Source organism: Bubalus bubalis, chromosome 6, assembly GCF_019923935.1.
Source record: "Bubalus bubalis isolate 160015118507 breed Murrah chromosome 6, NDDB_SH_1, whole genome shotgun sequence".
Lineage (NCBI taxonomy): Eukaryota > Metazoa > Chordata > Mammalia > Artiodactyla > Bovidae > Bubalus > Bubalus bubalis.
The window spans coordinates 58,907,271-58,932,164 of record NC_059162.1 but is presented as its reverse complement, the minus strand read 5'-3'; the positions used below and the strand labels follow the sequence as shown (position 1 = coordinate 58,932,164).

Genomic DNA, 24,894 nt, shown 5'->3' with positions numbered 1-24,894 from the left:
TTTTCCCCAACAATGACCTATATTCTGACCACCCGAAAACATAGTTTCCCCAACTGGCTGGGTTCTCTTTCAGCTGTCTAAGCCATTGCCATGCCATTCCTTTTATCCAGAAAGCCCTACCCCTACCCCACATCATGGCCATCTGGTCAAATAAAATATATTATTCAAGTCTCAGTTCTAGCACTGTCTAGGTCTCCTTAAAAGGCCTCCAATTACACTCCAGGCAGTCAGGAGCTACTGCCATTCCACTGTCATTCAGTACTGTGGGTGACCTTGTCTTATCTTGGTACATGATTGTCCCTCCCACTGGACACCACACTTCACGAAGGCAGGGATCATGTCATTCATTCTTGCATCCATAGTTCCCAGCACAATGTTTGAAATCAACAAGCATGTACTGAATTCTAGTCATTAATAGCATCACCATTTTTCATTGACACATGTGATTTATCCACGTTTCTTCAAATTAATGGTGCTTATCAACTTGCCTTCCTTAACCTGTCATTAGGAAGTGTCCAAGTTTCTTATCTAAGTCTACCTTTCAAACCCCCCCAAGCTGGAGATTAAGCATTGATATCAGTTCCCTGACTTTTCTCCAAAGGTAGCCAAGAGCTATGACCCAACACGCTGTCCTGTTTCATAAATAACATGTGCAGGATGACACAAATGCATAAAGATAAGTCTGAAAGGCACTGTTAATACTCTCTCCTTCTGTAGACCTGGCTTGGCAGGCTCCAAAGTGAGGATGTAAATTCACTTTGTCAAAGCAAGCATTTCTCTTGGGGGACATCGGCTCAACCTCCAGGAGACAGTAATGACCACAGCCCACAGGCAGCAGGTGATGAGTCAGTTACTGCTGCGAGGCAATTAGTGCTGCTAGAGAAAAAAAATTGCTTTCATTTAAAATTCTCTCTAAACCGTATGTATCATGGCTCATGGGATAATTTATGTATCATTAGAAACTAAGAAACATATCATGGTAACAAATTGTCTCTTCCATCCACCACAGCTGATAGCTCCCAGGGGTCTTTGGAAAATCAGAGTTTTGCTGCCCTTGTTACATCAGCTGGTATGGAAATGTTCGTGTGTGCCCATTATTTTCTCATTCACTTCCTGGTTCTCTGGCAGAGAGATGGCAAGAAAAACACTGGCCATCATTTTCATCCATTGGTTTGCAGCCTCATTTGCTGTAAAGAAGCCCCTGGTAGAACAGCCATGAGTTGTATTATTTTCCCTAACAACTTGAGTGTCTATTTTGAGATTTGGTTCATCCTGAAGTTTTCCCAGTGCTATTATGTTATTTTCTCCAATACATAGCACGCTGAACAATTCTACAGCTTCCCATTCAAAGACCGTCTTTCATTCTAAATGTAAATGGCTGCAAAGAGCTTGGAGAAAGTGCTTGATTGTCCAGTGGGAGGAGCAGGTCCCAGAGGACTTTGTTGAGCCAGGTTGGAAGCCATATAGCAACTGGGCAAACATGCTCGAGTTTAGAAGAACCACCTTAAGTCGATTCTCTGTCAAGGGTAAAACATGAAGTGAAAATTTGGAAAATGAGACTCTTCATTGCTGGGGAGAAGGGGGTGTGCAGAGAAAAGGGGCAAGGTGGGAAGTCCAGTTCCAAAATGCCAGTGTGACATGGAAACAATATTAGCCAATATCACCAACCACAGAAGTTTAATCTGTGAAACAAAGATATGAGATGAGGAGCCACCCCATAGCCACTTATTTGCAAAATCAGAGACTGAAAAAAATGATGCATCCGAAATTCTATTAAAAACTAATTCCCATTCAGCTTTATTCTTTCCTTTCATTAAATTTCAATTGTTTTGAAGAAAAACTACAATGCTAGCCTTTTCCTAAAAGGCTGTGCTTTAATCATTGTTAGTCACTAAGTTACCCAGTCCAATCAGCAGAATTTGCTGCATCACTTGTGAGGCCCCATGTTCAAAAAATATTGAAGTGGGACTTCCCTGGTGGTTCAGTGGTTAAGACATTGCCTCCCAATGCAGGGGGTGCAGGTTCAATCCCTGATTGGGGAGCTAAGATCCCACATGGCTCGTGGCCAAAAAACCAAAACATAAATCAGAAGCAATATTGTAACAAATTCAATAAAGACTTTAATGATGGTACACATTAAAAAAAAAAAAATCTGTAAAAAAAAATAGAGAATTTCAAGACTATCAGGGAAGAACATTAAACCAAGCATGAAGTCCTCTCAAAAGGACAGATCACACAACCATGAAGTTGCGTTTTGTCAGTGTTAAGGGCTCGGAACCTCTCAAATAGAAAAAAAAAGAAAAGAAAATGGGGGAGGAGGCAGAAGTGTCCAGCGCTCCTCTAGTACCAGTTCTCATTGCCATCGTTCACTGTCCTTCCTATAATGCCTAAGATCTGGAAGCCATGCTCAGGATTTTGTCTTTGAGGTCCTCAATCACCCTGTCACACAAGAGCTACTTTCTGCATGTTCCACAAGTATGTGAAATTCTAGATATTTGTTAGAGAAAGATTCCACACCACTGGAATACTGTGGTTGAGATATTTAAACTTCAAGTCAGGGGTAGAAAAATAAAATTTGCTCAAATTACATGAAAATAAATGTGGAACTAGAGAGTAGCAAAATGCAATCTAGTTATCCAGTGTTGCTGGAAAAAGTGGCCACCACACATTGAGTGATTCAGATAGCTGGAATCGGACCTCTAAGCATCACAGCTCCTTATATTGGCTAGAGCAATCCATGGCCAAGACCATAGTAGGCACTTGGGGAACATACTTTCCCAATGACTCCAGGGACCCTGAACCTCAGAGACAGTGCTGGGCTGTTTTTACAGGGAGGCCTCAGGAACCACAGGGTGTCTGGCTAGTAATCAAGAGATTGGGTCACTGTGCTTCTCATCAACCTGAGATGCTGAGCTGAGGCTTCCCTGGGAGAGGGTGAGGGGTGGGTCAGGCACCCCTCCCACGATTGTTACAATGTGAGCCTTCAGCAGGGGCTGAAGGAAGGAACACCTTCCTAAAAGGTTTTTAGGAAAACCTTTTCCTGAAGACCCTTTCTGCCTTTTCACATTTGTTACATCAGATCAGCAATAGCTGATTTGTACTGCACACCTTCTGGCAAATTTGGTTAAGGCAGTGGGCTCCTAGATGAGGATGGGTATGGGCGGGGGGTGGGGGTGGTCTCAGGGTGAAGGACTGAGGATTTGTGACACTTGTGTACCTCGGGGACCTTTATCCACATCCTACTGACAGCTTTGCCCCGAGGGCAGGGCCTTTAGGCTGTTGGGGTCCACAGGCTCCTCCACAACTGCTTGAGCTTTAGACACTGAACTGATCTTTGCCCCCAGGACAAAGATGGGTGTGGGTATCTACTCACCTAGAGGCCTAACAAAGTTCACCAAAACTGTGTGGTGAGCTCTCTTCAAAGTAAAGATCTTCCTGGCTTGCCCAGGTGATAGATTTGTACACGTGTAGACCACGCAAGAAAAGCTTTTGGGAAAGATCTAATATTCACTGAGCACTTATAAGTCATGCCCAGTTCTACTCACTTTACATTTGACTCATTTAATCCCTGCAATCCCCACTTTACAGGTGAAGAAACCAAGGCTGGTGTGACCTGTCCAAGGAGACTCAGATAGTAGGAGGACAGGCACCCTGGCAAACTAAATGGCTTAACATCTTCACTCCTCCATGATCCCATGGAACCTACTTATTAATACAAACGGGGCAGAAAATAAAAACTAAGAATGGCTCAGGTTTCAATGTTCAACATCAGGCTTCACATGAATTACCTGACTTAAATGCCAATCCCATGGTTTGTTGAGGTTTCATCACTTTGAAGGTGGAAGTAACTTGCCCAAGCACCGAAGTACAGGGTAAGCTGGGATTTTAGCTGTCTAGATGTGGTATGGACACATGATGAAAGTGTGGGTGCATGGAGAGAGAAGTGGGGGGGCCAGAAAAGTCCTGGGAGGGGCTTGATGGGGAGGAGCAGGAGACAATGAGGGAGAGTCCTATAATGAACGTCCTACTTAATTAAAATCTTACTCTTCACCAGTAACTTTAAAATAGTTGACCCCTAAGATACTTCATACTGTTCATGGGGTTCTCAAGAATACTGAAGTGGTTTGTCATTCTCTCCTCCAGTTGACCACATTCTGAACCAGCCTCTTGATGAAAGTGAAAGTGGAGAGTGAAAAAGTTGGCTTAAAGCTCAACATTCAGAAAATGAAGATCATGGCATCTGGTCCCATCACTTCATGGCAAAATAGATGGGGAAACAGTGGAAACAGTGTCAGACTTTATTTTTTTGGGCTCCAAAATCACTGCAGATGGTGACTGCAGCCATGAAATTAAAAGACACTTACTCCTTGGAAGGAAAGTTATGACCAACTTAGATAGCATATTCAAAAGCGGAGACATTACTTTGCCAACAAAAGTCCGTTTAGTCAAGGCTATAGTTTTTCCAGTGGTCATGTATGGATGTGAGAATTGAACTGTGAAGAAAGCTGAGCACCGAAGAATTGATGCTTTTGAACTGTGATATTGGAGAAGACTCTTGAGAGTCCCCTGGACTGCAAGGAGATCCAACCAGTTCATTCTAAAGGAGATCAGCCCTGGGTGTTCTTTGGAAGAAATGATGCTAAAGCTGAAACTCCAGTACTTTGGCCACCTCATGCAAAGAGTTGACTCACTGGAAAAGACTCTGATGCTAGGAGGGATTGGGGGCAGGAGAAGGGGACGACAGAGGATGAGATGGCTGGATGGCATCACTGACTCTATGGACGTGAGTTTGAGTGAACTCCAGGAGTTGGTGATGGACAGGGAGGCCTGGCATGCTGTGATTCATGGGGTCACAAAGAGTTGGACACGACTGAGCAACTGAACTGAACTGAACTGAACTGAGGATAGTTCAGGTATGAACTAAATCTATGCATGAAGTGATCTTAATCACGTCATTATCATAAATATTTATTAATTCCTACAAATTAGCCCCTCTATCTCCTTCACTGCTTTTAAGAAAGTAAGCAATCCCTTTTGAAGACCAGATAGTCAGTTGATAGAGATGTGATCTGAATTTTTCACTAGGTAGATGTTAAGAAACAGTACATTTAAAAAAAATTAGTAGTAGTTCAATGAAGTGAAAGTCACCCATGACCTTTCCTTACCAGCCCAAGTCAATAGGCCTAAGAATGTTACATCAGGCTTTGAGGAAATCACTGGAAGCCATGGAGGTATGTTCTATAAGAACTGGGATCCCATAATGAAACCAAGAGGCAGAAAGAAAGAGTCTCCTAACTTTCAGAGTGAACTCTCCAAGTGGAAGCCTAGGAAAGGAAAGAAAATGGTTTGTCCCAGATGTGTCTATTAGCAGAGTTATAAGAAAATATTGTTCAATAAAATCCAAATAGATAATAGAGTTGTCAAGGTGACAATTGTTTAAAAGCTTTAAAAGGAGAGAAAACAATGTTTCCACAGACACAGGGTAACCTTGAAAAAAGATTTTTCTTCCTGAAAGTGTTTTGTTCAGCTGGAGGGAAAAGAAATAAAAGGAAACATGAAAGCCAATGAAAGAAAAACATGAGCATGGAAGACCATCATTAATCTTCAATTCAAATTGTATAAAAGGCATTAATAGCAATTCTATTCAGAGACAAATGATGTACTGGGGGTATATTCGGGGTGAATAAGTGAGCTAATTGCACAATGATTCTGCATGGGGATGACCCTAGAAATACAGGTTAAATAGTCTTTAATTTAAAACTTGAATGTAACAACATTTTTTTTTAAGTAAAGAAGTTTATAACTAAAATGATAAGTTTAGCAAAGTATTTTGTGTATAGATCTCAGTTGTGTCTGACTCTTTGTGACCCCATGGACTATAGCCTGCCAGGCTCCTATGTCCATGGAATTCTCCAGGCAAGGATGCTGGAGTAGGTAGCTGTTCCCTTCTCCAGGGGATCTTCCCAACCCAGGGATCGAACCCAGGTCTCTCACATTGCAGATTCTTTACTGTCTGAGCCACCAGGGAAACCCAATAGTTCCATATGTTATGATAAAAATAAATTTAATTTATTTTGGGAAAAGATACCACCTTCCTTGCTTGACAAGGGTAAATTCCCAGCACAGTGGAGTTCAGGTGTTAAAATGAGTGGCCACCTGCTGTAGTATAATGTGCACATGTCCTGGGTGTACAAGCAACAAGGAGCACAAGTGACAAGGTGTCCAAATGACTGTTTTCAATTCTTCCCACTGACTTTACCAACAGTTTCTTCAGATCACTCTGAGAAGACCATAGGAAAACATAGGCCAAGAAATGTCCACTGCAAGAGGTTCTTTTGCTGACTTAAGTGTAATCTTTACATGGCTTAATAGTTCTCCAGCGTTGAGTTTCTAGGTTGGTATTGCAACCAATTTCTGTCTTGTGCAGACCATGGATTAATAAATGTCTTCTAACCCAAGAATCACTTTTAAGACAAACCCATATTTGATGATAAACTCTCATCTTCAAATACATGGCTTTAAATACCATTGTTTTACACACTCTGAAATATGACATCATAATTTAAAACACCAAGACAGAATTTCACTGCTCTATGACAGTAATGCCCAGGAGGTGACTGTGGTCTATTCTTCATCATTCAAGTTTATAAAAAGGAACTTTGGAACTTCAGTTCTATTCAGCCAGCTGACAGTCAGTCCTCTTTCCCCATCCACAATCGGTATTTTTGGAAGTGCTGGTCCAAGCCATTTGCGGCCCCTCTACATTGTCATTCAGTATGGAGACCTGAAACTTGATCATCATCAGCAGGAGGATTTTAGTTAATAAGTATCAAATGGTCATCACTTCTATTCCTGTAACAGAAAGGGGGAGAAGTAGAGAAAAGAGAGCAATAACTTAAAACTGTTTGAGATGGAACAGGAATACATGCTCTATCATGTAGGCATACATAAGTTACTGACATGCTGAGTGCAACATATAAGTGGAAGAAAACTTAAGGACAATTTACATTATTTGGAGTTTGACTAGATGCTTCTGGCAATTTTGAGGAGCTGTCCACCCTCCACCTCCATGGCTAGAACTGCAGATTTTCCTCCTTCACTATGGTAGAGAAGGGGAAAGATTAACTGCATCTTCTCAAACCAGCACACCCCTCCAGAGAACCAGACCAGAAGCATATCTCCCCATAGAACCAGAAGAGGATGCAGAAGCTACTTGTTCCACCCTGATGATACCACAGAGGGACCCAGAGGCTTAGGAAAGGTCATGGGACACATTCAGTAATTGGCAGGACCCAAAATGAAAACCCCATTGTTCTGACCATCAGGCTAGAGGCTCTGTCAATTATTCAAAAGAGAATGAGTCTGTGGTGGTTTTGCCGCTTTGGTTAAAGAAGAGCAACCTGGCTGTGCTCTGCAGGAGGCAGAGCTGTGATACTTGGGCTGCATGTCATGGGCACTGGAGAGGGGCCCAGACACCAACACTTGTGATGCCTTTATGGTTCTTCTCCAACATGTACTCTCCAGTCATAAGATGAGTCCTAGACTCATAGAATTAAGTCATCTTCCTCAATTTTATTGCATTCTTAAGTTTCCAGCTGCTAAACACATCCAGGTATATTTAATTTTCAATGATTTCAAAACCATCACTTGTTCCAAGGCCTCAGTACAACCCATTTCCCTCATTAGACCCTATGACCTTCATTGTTTCTGTGCAGGGTCCAGCCAGATCCCCCTGGATTCCAGGCTTTGATCCTATTATTCAGCTAAAACCGATCAAGCTGACTTCACCCATGGCCATCTTTGGTAACAGCCACTTCTGTTCCTATTTTTGATCTCCTCTTTTTTCAAAACTTTCAACATCCTGTTCTTCACTTGGTTTCCTTTGGTTGACCCTCCTGTTCTGCTAATTCTCTCATTGCTCACTATGAGCAGACTCTTCTTCGCACCAGACACACCTTCTCCACAAGCCTTAGTTCACCTTGGGGAAAACTGCTTGCTGATGTTGCTCTGTTCTCATCAGCCAGACTCAATCTTATCAATCAGTCCTGCAGTTCACTCTTTAAATCTTTCACTTGTTTCATATCGCTGCATGAGAAATAATCTAACAACCCTCTGGGGCTTTTTTTGGTACAAACCAAGGTCCAAAAATCAAGCACCAAAAGCCTATCCATTACTGTCTAGTGTTCACAACTATTTTACATTCTGAGATGATTTTTTTTTAATTTATGGTTAACTACAGATTAGAAAAGCAACTTTCTAATTAGAAAAGGTACCTTATGTAAGGTACCCCTTAGGAGGCAGCTGCCTATTAAGAAAATTAATTTCCCTTTATCCCTGCTTCCATGGCAACACTTTAATGCTCTGAGAGGATAAAATGTGATTGTAAAAACTTAACTCTTCTCAGAAGATCTCATTTCATATTTACTAGACATTATTTACAAGTGCTCCATCATACCATTTCAAATCCCAAGATGCAGTACGAATTGATTAACGAAAAATACATCCTGTGATTTTAAGTGGCAATTATGTTCTTCCTCTTCCTTCGGACTCTGGTTTAGTGAATGCTTCTCAAAAGACACGAGTCGGGGATACTTCTAGCTAACCACCCCCATCCCTGACTTGAAAACAAACATGGGCACAGTTAAGATTCTCCTCATGTGTCCCCCACTCTGGGTCTCCAACCCACTGTGTGGAGGTTTTGCCACTGAGGTCCGGACTATGTAAGTGCCCTGATGAATGGTGAGCAAAGAGCCATTGATCAATTGATTTGTGTTTGCAGCCAAGGACACACAGAGCCCCTTTCAAGCAGATTTTCTGCTCTGCTCAAGGAAGGTTACTGGAAACCTTCAAGTAACTGCATCTTGGGATTTGAAATGGTATGATGGAGCACTTCTAAATAATGTCTAGTAAATTGTGAAAAGGGGAAAACATCTTTGACATTCCTGGAGCTACACCTACAAATGAAGGATTCTGACCTCTTCCCGTGGCCAGCCCAGCCTCTTGCCTTCAGGGATATAGTTCATGCCTTCTCATAACAGGCTTTAACATTCCCAAGAGACTCCAACCATGTCATGTACCTTTGTACCTTGTTTTATAAGAAACAATAGATTTCTAAAGCCAAGTGCAGTGGGAGGAAAGAAAGGAAGGCTGCATTGTTTCCTCCAATCAGCTGATTTCTGAGTGCAGCATTTGCCCTGGGAGGACTCTTTGTTAAGGCAACAGAGCATCTCATCCTGGGAGCATGGAGACCTGACTCGACACAATACTGACCTCCTCAGACAGCAGATGCTGGACAGGAAGGCTGGTGACTCTTCCTGACACTTCTCTTTGCTACTACACTCCTTCAGGAATTCCTGAAGATCCGTGGCAGGAAACCCATTCTGTTGGTATTTCTTTAAAAAGTACACAATGTGGTTACCTTATTTACACAGCATGAGAAATTGCTCCCTTTGTCAACGAACCAAACCCACCTCTGCTAAAATAAAACCCTCCCACGCTGCAAGCTCGGATCTAAGAACTGATATTAACAATAATAATCAGTCTCTGGGTCCCTTGAAAGCCAAGCCAGGGCCACCATGGGAACAGAGAGCCATTCGGAGGAAAACTCCAGAAAGCACGCCTTAGTGGGGAAAGGGTTGTTGTTGTTATGGTTTAGTTGCTAAGCACGGCTTAGCACTCTTGTGACCCCATGGACTGTAGTCCACCAGGCTCCTCTGTCCATGGGGTTTCCCAGGCAAGAATACTGGAGTGGGTTGCCATTTCTTTCTCCAGGAGATCTTTCCGACCCAGGGATCTAAACCCCGTCTCCTGCACTGGCAGGCGGATTCTTTACCATTGAGCCATCAAGGAAGCCTAGAGGCATGTTAATTAAAGGAGTGAAGGAAATAGCAGTCTAAAGCTTTCGTGTTCACTGCAAGCCCAAGAGAAACCTCCCCTTTCCCACACTGCCCATGTGGAGTTGGGCTGGGAAGTTTTATAGAAGCTGGTCGCTTAGTGAGGTAGAAGGCAGTAGGTTCCTCCAAACAGACACAGAGACTCTGAGAGACCCCTCCCCTCGTGTTCAGTGAGATCATCCACCAGGTCACCAAGGCTTGGCACCCTCATAGGGACACTGCCACATCCAAGGACAGCACCCACACTGCGCAGGCCTGGCTCCTCTCCCCACGGCCAGCCCCCCTGCAGCCAACCACCCATTCCTACAGGAACATGTGTCTCCTTCTGCACAAAATGCTCAGGAGTATTTCCAACGGACTGGCTTCTTCTGGGATAGTCTGAGAAGGTTCAAGAAGAGGACAACACCATAGGACATGGACATGGAATCCCTGGTTGCTCAGATGCTGGCCCCAAACAGGGTGCTGGCTCCAAGCACGACCACCTGCTGTGGAGACACCACTGCCTGAGGCTACAGAACTTCCTTCATGCTCCAGATCAGTTAAATGGACCCAGTCTGAAAGGACACAGGGTCCACTGGGTAGCTTAGGAAGGTAGGAAGCTAAACAGCCACAAAAGCCTTAGATTTTGTAACTTAAAGGAAACCTGCATCACACGAGTGGCATCCAGTGTTTGAGGTGTGCCCACATCTGGAGAGTTGTCAGGAAGATGGTCACCCCTTATCACTGAAACTTAGCACTCAAAGCCAAAGTTCCAGGACAGGCACATACGCCTGTAAGCACTAAGATCCACAGCCCAACTACCTAATTTACCAAATTCAGTCCATCCTTACGGGCTTCCCCTGTGGCTCAGTGGTAAAGAATCTGCCTGCAATGCAGGAGATGGGGGTTCGATCCCTGGGTCGGGAAGATCCACTGAAGGAGGGTATGACAGCCCACTCCAGTATTCTTGCCTGGAGAATCCCATGGACAGAGGAGCCTGGCGGGTTATAGTCCATAGGGTCACTTAGAGTCAGACACAACTGAAGCGACTTAGCAGGCAGGCAGGCCCATCTTTACCCATTTCCTTTCTCTTTCCCACTATACCTCCAAACCAGTCCACCCCAATCTGGGCACCAAGGACAATGTCCAAAATGCATATTTAAAATGAACCTCCAGCATCTAAAAAGTTTCTTTTCTACAAAATCTCAAAAATCTAAGTAAAACTATAGTATTTTAAGTAAGTAAAGAACTATAGTATTTTCCTATGTTCCAATCTATACAGAATTTGCAATAGTTTTTGGTAGGAAATAATGATAACTGCTTACCTTAATGGTGTCATAAGAGTCTGTAATAATTGCAATGAAAAGGCTGAGAATCATGTATATGAAAAGGCTGATGAAGGAATATAAATACAGGCGACTGAACAGCCACACCAAGTGGCTCTTCTGCTGGATGTGAGCAAAGGTCGCATACATGTCATCACCATTGACCAGAGAAAACAGACACTCAGCAACCGTGTTCAGATTTTCAAACTGTGGAGGGGGGAAACCAAAAGTAGTCTGAGTTATGCTAGCCAACGAAGTAGAGAAGTATCTAGTTAGCTGGTTTTGTTGAAGACATTGTTGCTGCCATTCTTATTACAATTAACATTCACTTTAGGGCACCTGGAATACCATGCATTGCAAATTGTTACTCAAAACTCTCCTCTACATTCACAGAGATAATTTCTTGGCACCTCTCTCAGTTTTTTCCCTTTACACTCTTTCTGTTGTTGTTGTTGTTCAGATGTTAAGTCACGTTTGACTCTTTGCAACCCTGTGGACTGTAGCACCCATGCTTCCTGTCCTCTGTCTCTCAGAGTTTGCTCAAACTCATGTCCATTGAGTCAATAACGCCATCCAACCATCTCATCCTCTGTCGCCCCCTTCTCTTCCTGCCTTCAGTCTTTTGCAGCATCAGGGTCTTTTCCAATGACTTTTTATATATTTGTGGTCATGTCACCTGAAAATTTTGGATCAGATATTTCTTTCTTTTCTACTTAACATAGTCTTGTATTATTCATACCCAGAGATGATTTGTTGGAAATGTCAACTGTAACTATTTCCCTTTCACTGGACATCCTAATCATGTTTGCTCTTGTAAAGAACAATGCAAATCACATTTCTCGGCACTGAGTTTTTTCCTATTATTAGGTCTCAGTATCAACTTTTTTTTTTTTTTGGCCATGTGTGGTCTTCACTGTTGTACTGGCTTTTCTCTAGTTGCAGTGAGCAGGGGCTGCACTGTAGTTGCGATGTGCAGGCTTCTCGTTGAGGTGGCTCCTCCCATTGTGGAGCGGGGGCTCCTCTCTTGCGGAGCGGGAGCTCCTCCCATTGTGGAGCGGGGGCTCCTCTCTTGTGGAGCCGGGGCTCCTCCCATTGCGGAGCGGGGGCTCAGTAGTTGTGGTGCATGTGCTTAGTTGCTCTGCAGCAGGTGAGGTCTTCCCAGATGAGGGATCGAACCAGTGTCTCCTGCATTGGCAGGCAGATTCTTCATCACTGAGCCACCAAGTAAGCCCACGATTAACATTTTAAGGCTAAAATCTGCTCAACTGCTTTCTGAAAGAACTGCAGAGCACCAGCAAAGGTGGACTGGCCAGAGACAGAGGCTCAAGAAAATTGGTTTCTTTGTAGCCTTTCCAACCATGGATTCAGATAATTTTCGAGCCTTAAAAGCTAAAGATTACCAGAGGTGGGAAAATGCATTAGGATGAATGATCATGGTGTGTCTTCTGAGGGCTCCCCCGCTAACAGTCAGTCGACTGGCCACTGCCAAGATACCTAACACCTGTGGCGGAGCTGGGTGGGCTGCCTAAGGAGTGGCCCTCAGAAGTCAGGCCTGAAAGCCGAGGTGCTCATCAGTGAGAGGAGGAAGAGAAATTTGCTCAGTGAATATGGAGGGAACAGGTGCGGAGCCTAAGGAGTGGTTGGAGAGTGAGTATGTGCTGTGCTCACAGAGCCTTGTCTGGGCTTCTAAATATTTCAGACTAATCCCGCCTTCCCTGGAGAAGAGTGAAAACTTGGACAGAAAAGGGATAGGATCTGCTCTCTGTTTCCGTGGCACGTGAAGATTTCCTAGAATGAGACAAGCTCAGGGGCCAGGGTGCCAGTCGGACAGAGTGCAGGGGCCCAGGACTGCAAGGAATCCAGAGGAAAGTGGGGAGAAAGTAAGCCCAGGAGGGCGCGGGAGGAACCTCGGATGGACTCTGTTCCAGACAAGGCCAGTTTAAGGGGCGGGTAGAGGCAGGGACAGGAGGTAATTAGCAAGAGGCTGACTGAACACCTGAAGCCCTGGGGGCAGAGCTGGGCAGGGGCTGGTGTGGAATGCCCCGGGAGGCTCGCAGCCCCAACCCAGCTTATGCGCTTGACCACCAGCTGCCATATCCACAGAAAGTAAACAGCAAGTGCTTAATGAATGAAGTCTCTGAGGTCAGAGGGTTAAACATTAGATGAGTGTGAAAAGTTTCTATGTGAAGAATGATAATGACTTAATAGGCAAAAGGCGATTAAAAGTTTTCAGAAATGCAGATACAACAGGTTGCTGTAAAGCTGTAACAGAACCTATTCTGTCCTTAGCGGGAGGAGGAGCCAGTACATCCATCAAGCCAGTGTGTGTGGCTGTGGGGACAAGTCCCTGTGAATGTCTCTGGGACATTTCCAGTTCGGAGCTGTGTTATCAATATGGATTCACATGCAACACAATAATAGCTCCCACCAGCTGAGCCCAGAAAACGGGCTTCCCTTCCAAATTTCTCTGTCTGCCATTGCAGCCTCCTACCAGAAAAAGATTACTCCAAAATAATCAAGTGCTTAAAACTATGTGTTGTTTATATGTGAAATCTAAAATACAACACAAAAGAAACCTATCTGCGGAATAGAGACATAGGGACTGTTCTCTATGTCAGACAGACTCACTGACATAGAGAACAGATTTGTGGTTGCTAAGAGGAGGGGGCTGGAGGAGGGCTGGAGTGGAAGGTTGGGGTTAGCAGGTGTAAGCAATTATTTTTAGAATGGATAAACAACAAAGTCTACTATATAGCACAGGGAACCTCGATAAACCACAATGGAAAAGAATATTTAAAGAAAGAATCTATATATATGTATAACAGTCATGTTGCTGTACAGCAGAAATTAACTAATACTGTAAATCAACTATACTTCAATTAAAAAAAAAAAAGCAGTGTGTTGAATGAATTTATTTTTCCTGCTCTACTCTCTAATAAGGTTTGTCTGTTTGTATGGTGTTTCTCTAACCCACTCTTTCTACCCCCTCTCTGATGTTACACTTAAATATTTATTACAGAAAATTCCAGGGAAGTCTTTCTCACTCCAACCTCTTCGGCCTCCAGTCTAAGCTGCAGTAAAATCTAAACTTCAAAGAACATAGCCTTCAGATCATTTCTCTTGCTTAACAATAATGCCAAGTCTGGAGGCAAAGTAAAAATCCAAACCAAGAACCCTGGAGCAAGTTCCTCGTTTGTGGGGCCTCATGCCATCCCTTGAATGGCAGTGTCAAGATCGTGTGTCTGCCTCCTCTCACAACACCTGGGCCACCTCTCTGGGATTTATTCTCTTCATCTGGTACATCCATCATCATCTCTGTCCAATGAAGCCAGTGTTGAAGGGCTATTTCAGTCTTACATCAAGACAGACTGCCCTGGCAGCTCTAATTTGTTCTCTATAACAGTAAGAACCACAGAAGAAACCACTGGTTTCTAATTGTTGTCTGCATACTTCTCTGTACCCCAACCAGCTAGCAAACTCCCAGTCCATGACAGATTCACGGGGTAAATTCTGTAACCAAGGGAGAGCATACAGACATACCCCAAATAAGAATCCTGCCCGTGGCTTTGCTACATCGGCAACAACTCTGAAGACCTGGACTAAAGTCACTCTCCACAGAGATCTGGAGGGAACATCCATTGGAGCAAATCACTTATTAATATGCAGATAATTTAATAATAAGACAGGCAGTTCCCAGAGTAACTAGTTTCCACCCCACCACTAGCCTTAAGACAATGTGGTTCAAGTTGGTTTCTATGAACATCAATTACAACTCTGATAGCACCATTAATAATCCATATTTCTTGGGACTTCCCTGGTGGCACAGTGGTTTAGAATCCACCTGCCAGTGCAGGGGACATGGATTTGATCCCTGGTCCGGGAAGACTCCACATGCCAAGGAGCAACTAAGCCCATGTGCGCAACTACTGAAGCCCATGTGCCCTGGAGCCCTCCCAAGGCAGCAAGAGACACCACCACAATGAGAAGCCTGAGCATTGCAACAAAGAGCAGACCCCACTCGCTACAGCTAAAGAAAGTCCGCGAAAAGCAATGAAGGCCCAGCAGAACCAAAAATTACTTAAAAAAATTTTCTTAATCCATATTTCTCAGTTTCTCTTGGAAACTGGCCAATTCCTTTCTTTAGTGTCAAGAACCTCCAGCAGTCTGTGTTTCAAGTTCCAGAACTGCGAGTTGATGGGCACAGTGCAAATTCATCCCTTAGTTTCCTGTGCAGTTACTTAGAATCAGTTTGGACATAATATGCACCTCAGTTATTTATCTCCCTCTTCTCTGGGCATGTGAGATTTATTTTAACCCACCAAAAAGTTAAACAGAGACCTAATAAGGTAAGTAAATGGTACATACTCTACCATTTCATACCATAAGAAGTGGCTGTGAGCTGGTTTCAGTGGCCCAGATCCACAGTATAAGTTAGCTCTAAAAATACCTAATGTGGAGAACAGTATGGAGGGTCTTTAAAAAACTAGAGTTTCCATTTGATACAGAAACCCACTCCTGGGCATATATCCAGAGAAAAGTCTAATTAAAAAAGATATATGCATTCCAATATTTGTAGCATTTACAACAGCCAAAACATGGAACATGGAAGCAACTCAAATGTCATCAACAGATGAATGGATAAAGAAGATATATATATATATATATATATATATATATAATGGAATATTATTCAGCCATAAAAAGATGAAATAATGCCATTTCCAACAATATGGATGGACTTAGAGATTATCATACTAAGTAAGTCGGACAGAGACAGACAAATATCACATACCTTATATGTGGATTCCACTTACATGTGGAAACTAAAATACAATATAAATGATCTTATTTACAAAACAGAAATAGACTCATAGACATAGAAAATAAACTTATGGTTACCAAAGGGAAAAGGGGAGGCGGATAAATTAGGAAATTGGAATTAACAGATACACACTACTATATCGGAGAAGGCAATGGCACCCCACTCCAGTACTCCTGCCTGGAAAATCCCATGGATGGCTGCAGTCCATGGGGTCGCTGAGGGTCGGACACGACTGAGCAAAACAAGTAGGACCTACTATATAGCATAGGGAACTGTATTGAATACATTGTGATACCTATGATGTAAAAGAATCTGAAAAAGAATATATAGATGTGTGTGTATGTATAACTGAATCACTTTGCTGTACACTTGAAACACTGTAAATCAATTATGTTGTTTAGTTGCTAAGTTGTGTCCAACTCTTTTATTACCCCATGGACTAACTCGCCAGGCTCCTCTGTCCATGGGATTTCCCAGGAAAGAACACTGGAATGGGTTACCATTCCTTCTCCAAATCAACCATACTTCAATTTTTAAAAAATAGAGATTAAAAAAATACCCAAGGTAAAGAGAAATAAGGTCCTAATGTGCCTCCAGGCTACAGATGCATTCCTAGGAAATTTCTTTGGTTCTTACAAGTTTGTAAGTCCCCAGAAAGCAGGTACTGCTATGCCTCTGTTTCTTGTCATTCAGCAAACTTGCTGAGCCCTTACCATGTTCTAGGTACCACACTCGACATGAGGAATGCAAAGAGCAATAATCCATGGTCCCTGTCCTCTACGAATTTGGGCTAGAAGAATCTGACAGTGTTGGGGGCACAGTAGATGTTGAATAAATATCAAATGGATATTTCCATAAAGAGTCTCCACAGGCTCCAGGCTACCACAGTTAAAACCCAAGCATTCGTTCCACAAATGATCATTTTTCAATTGAGCCAAAAAGAACTTTCATGTGAATGAAAGCACATTTGCAATGGCTTATGTCAGAGAGTGACATAAAAATTTGCTTCAAGAGTTGGTGCTAAGAGTCTCATGTGGCATTCACATAAAATGTTTTGACCAGCTAATAGCTGTTTTGAATGAGAGGTGCTTGGATAAAACCGGAGGCCTTGAAAGCAAGAAGGTGTAACTCTGGTACCACTGAACAGTTACCAATGGCATCAGCCAAGACCAGTGATTTTTCAATGCTTTGTCTTTTCATTTGCAAAACGGGGACAATAAATGCAAGACTGTGGTATATTCCTCAGAAAGTACTCTGGAAACGTCAAAGCCACATTACAATTATGTTCTTCCAGTCCTCATCTTGAATTATTAAACAGCAACAGGCTCCAGCCCGCCATGCTCACACATTTTGAAAGGGCGTTGTGCCAATGTCCATTAGTGCTGGAGTAAACGTTGGCAGGACACTTGTATTTTTATTCTCTTTCAGTTGAACCATTGAAATCTAATGTCTAACAGGAAACCCAGAAGCTAAAATGTGGGATTCCTGCTGCCAGACAAGCATCAGGGTAAAATTCTGGTTTTTCTGATACCTTCTCTTTAGAGTTTTTTGTTTGTTTGTTTAAAGAGCGATTGAGCTTCTACACCCAAGCTAGCTGTGATTCTAGAAATTCTAGAAAATGCTCACTGTGGTGCCGTCCAGCTTTCAGGCAATACTTGAAGGTCTTCTGATTCAACAGATAGTGACTGAACGGCAGAACCTGACATTTTTGACCATTTGGATTGGTTTGGAGAGAGATGTGCAGGGGGAGTAAACAATTCTAACTTTAGACTCAAAGAAGAAGCAATATGGGGAAGAAAAAACAGAAGTCCAGAACCAAAGTGAAGGTTTTCTCTAACTATTCATCCACTGAATTAACTCAACTCTGTGTTTTCCAAATAGATCAGTTTGGTTAAGAATGGGAGATAGAAGCCATAAACAGACCTGCTATACAACCCCAGAGATATAGTTCTTATCTCTCTACTCCTCCAGGGGAGAAGTGAGATTAACTAAGAGACATAAGTCAAGAGGTGAAACATCCAATATGGCCAGCACCAGCTCCGGGTGACTATGGAACATCTGATGAATAGCCAGTCCAGGCTGACGTGTGCTGTCAGGACAAAATGCCCACCAGATCTCAAAGACTCGGTGCCTACAAAGGAATGTAAAAAACCTCAATGTTTTATATTGAATACAGGCTGAAGTCATATTTGAAATATATTGGATTAAATAAAATGCATAATTCAAATCAATTTCATCCATTTCTCTGAAAAAAATTTTAATGTGGCTACTAGAAAAAATTTAAAAGTACAGACATGGCTCTCCTATTTTTCTTGGATAGTGCTGATCCTCTGGACTCTTTGAAAGGACAGAACGGAAGAAATGAGAATACAGTTAAGACTCACAAAGCAAAGAACACCATTTTTCACAAGGTAACCTTGACACATATTGAAAGAAAGAAGACTAATGACTCGGCTTTCCTCTCATGGTCGATCCACTCTTGAGTCAGACTAAATGCTCTTTTGTAATGATTTGTTTTAGGTAATGCCAAGAAAAGAAAAGAAGAAAAGCCTTCAGCTTTTTGGTCAAATGATGTGTATTAAGGTAAAGGTGACCTGGGTGTGAATCCTATCTCAGCCATTCACTAACTATTCAACCCCAGGAATCTAACTTATTAAGATCCTTATTTTCTGTCTAAAGATAATAATATTTCCCACAGGGCTAATGGGAGGGCTAACAGACCAAGGGAGGAAAAGAACATGGGCACCTTATCTATTTAGCACATAGCACTTGAGAATGGTAGCTAGTTTGGTAAAATTAAAACAACATTTCTGAGCATCTTCCAGAACAATGATGGGATAGGGAAGATGTGTGCCTGACTCTTTGCAACCCCATGGACTGTAACTCGCCAGGTTCCTCTGTCCATGGGGATTCTCCAGAAAAGAATACTGGAGTGGGTGGCCATCATACCCTTCTCCAGGGGATCTTCCAGACCCAGGGGTCAACCCCATGTCTCTTATGTCTCCTGCATTGGCAGGCGGGTTCTTTACCACTAGTGCCACCAGGGAAGGTGGAGAACCATTAACGGCCACAGGACCTCTGGATAAATTCACCGGCCGTGGAAGAGTATTTATTCCGCATGGTGCAACACTGCCCTCTCGTGACAAAAATGTGGCAAAGCATTCAGACCACAAGGCAAGTAAGGAAGAAAAAAGTTAATTTTCCTGGGCATTCATTGGAAAAGACTCTGATGCTGGGAGGTATTGTGGGCAGGAGGAGAAGGGGACGACAGAGGATGAGATGGCTGGATGGCATCACTGACTCGATGGACGTGAGTCTCAGTGAACTCCGGGAGTTGGTGATGGACAGGGAGGCCTGGCGTGCTGCGATTCATAGGGTCGCAAAGAGTCGGACACGACTGAGCGACTGATCTGATCTGATGTGAAGACAATAAATTCTCCAAATCAGAGAGATTGTATCAAAGAACAGTTTTTACTGATGAGTCACCTTTAAATCAGTGGGCTAGAACTGGAAGAGCAGTAAGATGATCAAGATTTGCTAATAATCCAGAGATGGTCACTTTGTTGACTATACAGTTTTTCAAATAGGAAAATGGTAATTCTCTTCGGACAAATTAAATGTAACGCTTAAAGAGGAGAAAGTCTGGGTGGATTCCAAGTTACTAGGATTTATTTTAGTAGGAAAATACCAAAAGTTTGAGTTCTATGGATTGCTCAATTTTTGTGAAGAGTTTATAAACCAGATTTGATCATGGTTTTTTTTTAATGCAACTATCAAGGTCAAAACTTAAAGCTGAGCTGTATACCAGTGTCAAGACAATCCTTTACATCTTTACTTTTCTCCTGTAGGACACCTAAGTCAAGATGACTACCCTGGCCTGTTGACAAAATTAAATGAAAGAGAAGAGAGAAACGCTTAGCATTGTCTCAAGTGTTAGCTGTTATTATTTATATTTTTGTTGTTTCTATTGTCCCAATTGCCAAAGGCCCATGGGGGGAGAAAAAACTATAAGATGCAATCATTGCTTTTACTTTTTTGGTTTGAAAACAAAGCCTACCAAATTTCATTTCCTGCTATATCTTTGAATCAATTTTATCATTTGAAAACAAGAACATCTGGAGAAGGATGTGGCAACCCACTGAGGTACTCTTGCCTGGAATATCCCATGGACAGAGGAGCCTGGTGGGCTACAGTCCATGGGGTCGCAAAGAGTTGACACAACTGAGCAAGTATCCAGTCATTTTTAAGGGGAGGAAACAGTCTCAGGAAAGTTGAGATGCTTGCCAAAGGCCCCAGAGCTTTTGATGGCAGAGCCAGAACTATGCAGGCTTCTTGATCCTGGCCTCTCTCACCAGATATGTGTATAGAAAACTAGAATCTAAAATATGCCCGAGAGCTTCCCTGGTGGCTCAGTGTTAAAGAATCCACCTGCCAATGCAAGAGATGCTAGTTCCATCCCTGGTCCGGCAAGATCCCAACGTGCACTGGAGAAGCTAAGCTCCTGGGCCACAGCTGCTCAGCCTGTGCTCTGGAGCCTGGGAGCTGCAACTCCTGAGCCCAGGTGCTGCAACAACTGAAGCCCGAGCATCCTAGACCCTGTGCTCGGCAACGAGAAGCCACCACAGTGAGAAGCCCACACGTTACAACCAGAGAGAAGCCCCGGCTCACTGCAACTAGAGAAGAGCCCACACAGCACTGAAGACCCTGCACGGCGGTAAATAAATAAAATCATTTAAAAAGAAAAAACAAGAACATCTGAACATAACTTTGTTGTCCTTGAAATTATGATACTGACTGCAGCCCAGTAATAGTTAAGAATTCAGATACTGAACTTTAGTAAGGCAGTAAGATGACGCTGAAATCAAAGCCCCTTGCAAAGGCAAGATGTGTTATCTTTCTAATCATAACTAACGTGGTCATTCCGGGAGTCTTTATCCTCCTCCATCCATCCTCCTCAGTTAATCTGGATGAAAACTGTAACCCCTAGGATTTTGAAATGCTTTTCCTTACTTAATTTTCATTTTTATTATAGTGATTTCATGTACAAACACTTCTTATGTGGTGTCCAGCTGGGTTCACATGTGACCCCTTAAGCCAGCCCAGACAACCATGAAATAAATGTGCTCTCTGGTTTCCTGCAGTTCTTGTTTCAATATTCTAAAGTCACTTCAACATCCAGGAAAGGGAAAGAAAAGGAAAACTAACTAACAAAACAATAGACAATAAAGATATGTGTTCACTGATGTCAAGCGTATGTGCTGGAGAGAAGTGGGATGAAGGTCAATGCTAGAAACCCACTTTTTAAAAAAACTTTTTACTTATTTTTTGTTGGCCATGCTGTGCAGCACTGTGGGACCTTAGTTCCCTGACCAGGGATGCAACCCGAGTCCCCTGAATTGGAAGTGTGGGGTCATAACCACTGGACTGCCAGGGAAGTCCCGAAACCTACTTTTAAGGGCCCCAAGTGCCTCGTGTGCAGGAGGAAGAATTAGGCTACACACCTTGTTGTGATACGGTCCTAAGACAATCCAGCCGCAGAAGGTGTAACCCAGATAGATCATACCAGCACACGCGCAGAAGCGAAGAACTTTTGGCAACGAGGCTTGCATTGTTAAAATGAGCACCTGAAAAACACACACACACACAGACACACACACAAAATGGCAGAATGGGAGTTATTAAAAAGTACCTAATAGATCCCAAAGAAATGGACCTGAATCCCAGTGGTGCCGCCCAGGGCCCACATCCTTACATTATATGCTTGGAAGTAACCCAAGTATCGGATGACGCCAACCCAGACAAAAAGTGTAGACGTTCCAAGCAAAATGCTGCACAGATTGTAGTTCGTGAGATTCTAGGAAATGAAAAAAAAGATGTATTAGTAAAATTTTCTATTCCACTCAGCTCAGGAACCTCCCTTGAAACTGACTGGAAAAGAATGGTCTGCCTGCCTCTCTACAGTGATTCTAAGAGTTTTTAAACTGAAGAAGAAAATAATAAGAGTGCACAATTCTGAATGTGTTTCTCATTTCCTTTTAGTATTGCAATTTGTTGAACTAAATCTTTGTTCAAACAATACTCTGAACCAGAGACTGCATTTACCACTGACTTAGGCATTAAAGCACATAAACTAATGATGTTTGCTAAATATCAAACAATACTTTCCAGCTGTTAACACTTTTACAAGAAAGCCCCAGCATGATCTGCTAACAGTTTGTGCTCTCAAGGACTTCCAGGTCTAACTGAAGAGACACGTGCACAAGCACAATTTTAATACAATGTGCTATGTGCAGTGAGGCACAAGCCAGACTTCTTACATAGGGCTCCCACGGGCATGACCCCAGAGTGGTGCCAGCCTGGTGGACAGGCTGGGAGAGCCTTGCAAGTCAGCAGAGGCTGAACCAGGGCCTCAGGCTGGGAGCCCACAAGACAGGCCAGAGAAAGCGAGGGTGGGAGAGGGAAGGAGAGCTGGATGATAAGGACCCTGGAGACCACACTGAAGAAAGGCCACTTCATCCCAAAGCGGGTCTCTGAGGCAGAAAGGATTGTCACTGCAAGACAGACGCCAGAAAGATGACTCTGACAGCTATGTGGATGGGTCCGAGGGGTACAGGGCTGAAGGCAAAGCAACAATGAGGAGACCGCTGTGGCGGGAGGAGGAGCCGCAACAATGAGAAGATCTAGACCAGACAGGAAGACGTCCTGGAGGAAGCGGAGCAGTTGCCATGGATGAGAGGGAGGTGTTAGAGGTCAGGAGAGAAGGCTGGTAAGATTTGCTAACTGACGGCAGAGCATGGAGGGGAGGAGTCAAGACTTGGGAGACTAAATCAACTAAGTTACCCAAGAGCCAGGCAACTAGAGGCACTCAAATCATCCTCAAATAAAACCTCTATCCTTCAGAACCCCCATCAGTCATGGGTGAGTACCCCTGGCTCATGGATCAAGGGTCAGAGGCTACTTTTTGCAACTTAAAAAAATAAATAAATCCTGACCAAGCAATCAATCCTCTCACACTTCAATTCTTATTCTGAAGATGCTGCCAAGTTCCCGAGAGAACATTTATGGGAATATCACCTTCCACAGAACATCCACTTCCTCATTTTCCGCTCACAAAAAAACAGGTCAAAGGAGGCTTCAGTTTTATGGATGTGAGAAAAGAGAAAACATGAGAATTCCTGCATATCTTAAGAATATGTGAGACCACCTAAAAGAACAGAAAGAACAAAAGATTTAAAATGGGTTGCCCTCACCTTGGCTTTAATTTCCATTTTTAACACGGATCCGCTTATTGTCAGGAGGTCGCTGATAATCACCAGGATATACCATTGGTTGATAAACTCCCTCTGGTCGGCATTACAAACGTGTCGCTTGTACTTCTCCAGGAAGAACTTTAGGAATCTCTGCAGCAAAAAAAAAAAAAAAAAAAAAGCATTTCTAACAAACTGCACTGGCCTCTGGAAGGAAAAAAGTGCAGAACAGAGCTCTTGCATATCCGATAGCTTGACACTGCCTTTTCCAACGTGATGGATTCTCACTTGGAGGGTACAGATAACAGCCCACACCCTCCCCCGCCATCTATCCCAGCTGGAGATGAGCACGCCAGTGAACTGAGTGACTCCAACACCCAATGCCGTGCTCTCCCTCCAACAGACTCTTGTTGAAATAGCTAACACAGAGTCCATTCCAAACGCTTTACATATTCTCAACATATTCAACCAGACAACAACCCTATGAACTAGGCACCATGGACCCTTCCTTCCAGAGGAAAGAATGGAGACACAGGGCAGCCGAGCCAGGACTTGAGTCCAGGAGGTCCAGCTCCTGGGTGTGGGCTCCCAGTGCGCCCCCACTCTCGTGCAGAACCCAGCCCCTGACTCTGGATTCAGAATATCAAGGGACTTGCGGTGGGGGTGGGTGGGTAAGAGAACTGGGTATTTACAAAATAAATTGACACAGGTCAAGAAGTAGAAAATAGAATGAAGACCATTTTCTTGCTCCACGTGTGGTTTTCTGATGACTTCCTACTTCCACTGACCCTAGTCTGTGTTTATACACGTGCCACACACTGGAATAAAATTTGTGCTAGAGTATATGGTCACAAGAGTCCTAAGGATAAAAAGGTAAAAGGAACCTCAGGGGAGAATTAAAAACTATTTGTAAAAATAGGATAAAGTATTTTAGGCATCATTATAACCCATTTACCATGCCTTCCTGTCAAAATGAACTCTGATCTGATGACAAAAGATGAAACCCACACATGCTATTACCCTGTTCTTAAGATCACTCTTGAATTTAAAAGGGTCTCATTTATTCTAGAAACATTCAATCTTGAAAAGTTCACTGCTGTGCATCTGTGCTTATTAGCTCAAGTTGAAGCAGGATAATTGTCTGATTCTGCCTGACATGCCAGGAGCTTGGACTCATTCTCTACACCCCAGGTTGATTAATGCCCTGTTGGAGGACAATCACTCAAAGGAATTTAATTTAGTCAAGGCCTCACATAGGGCAGGATAACCCTTCATCAAGTCCCCACTGTTTGGACAAGCTGAAGGCGGAGGTCAGGAAGGGAGGGAGAATATTCCAACACACATTTACCTTTCGTAACCTCAGCGCAAGAACAATGGATCTTGTGCACAGGATAAGAGATGCCAAGCAAATCACAATGACAAATGCATCAAACACCAGGACATACTGAGTGTTTTTCTGAACTGAGAAACAAAAACAGAATTCAAACGTCAAACACACCTTACTTGGGAATAATTTCCAAACAAAATGGCACCTGGAAAATAAGATCAAATGATAAACGCTTCAACATCAGAAACAAATTACACTGCATTCATTCAGAGCTTCACAAATAAGTCAATCATTCCCTGAT

General features: G+C 43.1%; 1 protein-coding gene across 2 annotated transcripts in view; it reads right to left on the bottom strand.

Annotated features, from left to right (window-relative positions):
• Nucleotides 1-6,513: 6,513 nt before the first annotated feature.
• Nucleotides 6,514-24,894, bottom strand: part of MCOLN2 (mucolipin TRP cation channel 2) — a 66,255-nt gene continuing 47,874 nt past the window's right edge. For both annotated transcript variants that reach the window (XM_006047536.3, XM_006047538.4), the window contains exons 8-14: nt 24,615-24,727; nt 23,270-23,419; nt 21,772-21,873; nt 21,521-21,643; nt 11,198-11,404; nt 9,271-9,392; nt 6,514-6,852 (exon numbers count right to left, since the gene is read on the bottom strand). In XM_006047536.3, the coding sequence (XP_006047598.1) occupies nt 6,816-6,852; nt 9,271-9,392; nt 11,198-11,404; nt 21,521-21,643; nt 21,772-21,873; nt 23,270-23,419; nt 24,615-24,727 (854 nt within the window). In that variant the 3' untranslated portion in view covers nt 6,514-6,815. The remainder of the gene's footprint in view (nt 6,853-9,270; nt 9,393-11,197; nt 11,405-21,520; nt 21,644-21,771; nt 21,874-23,269; nt 23,420-24,614; nt 24,728-24,894) is intronic.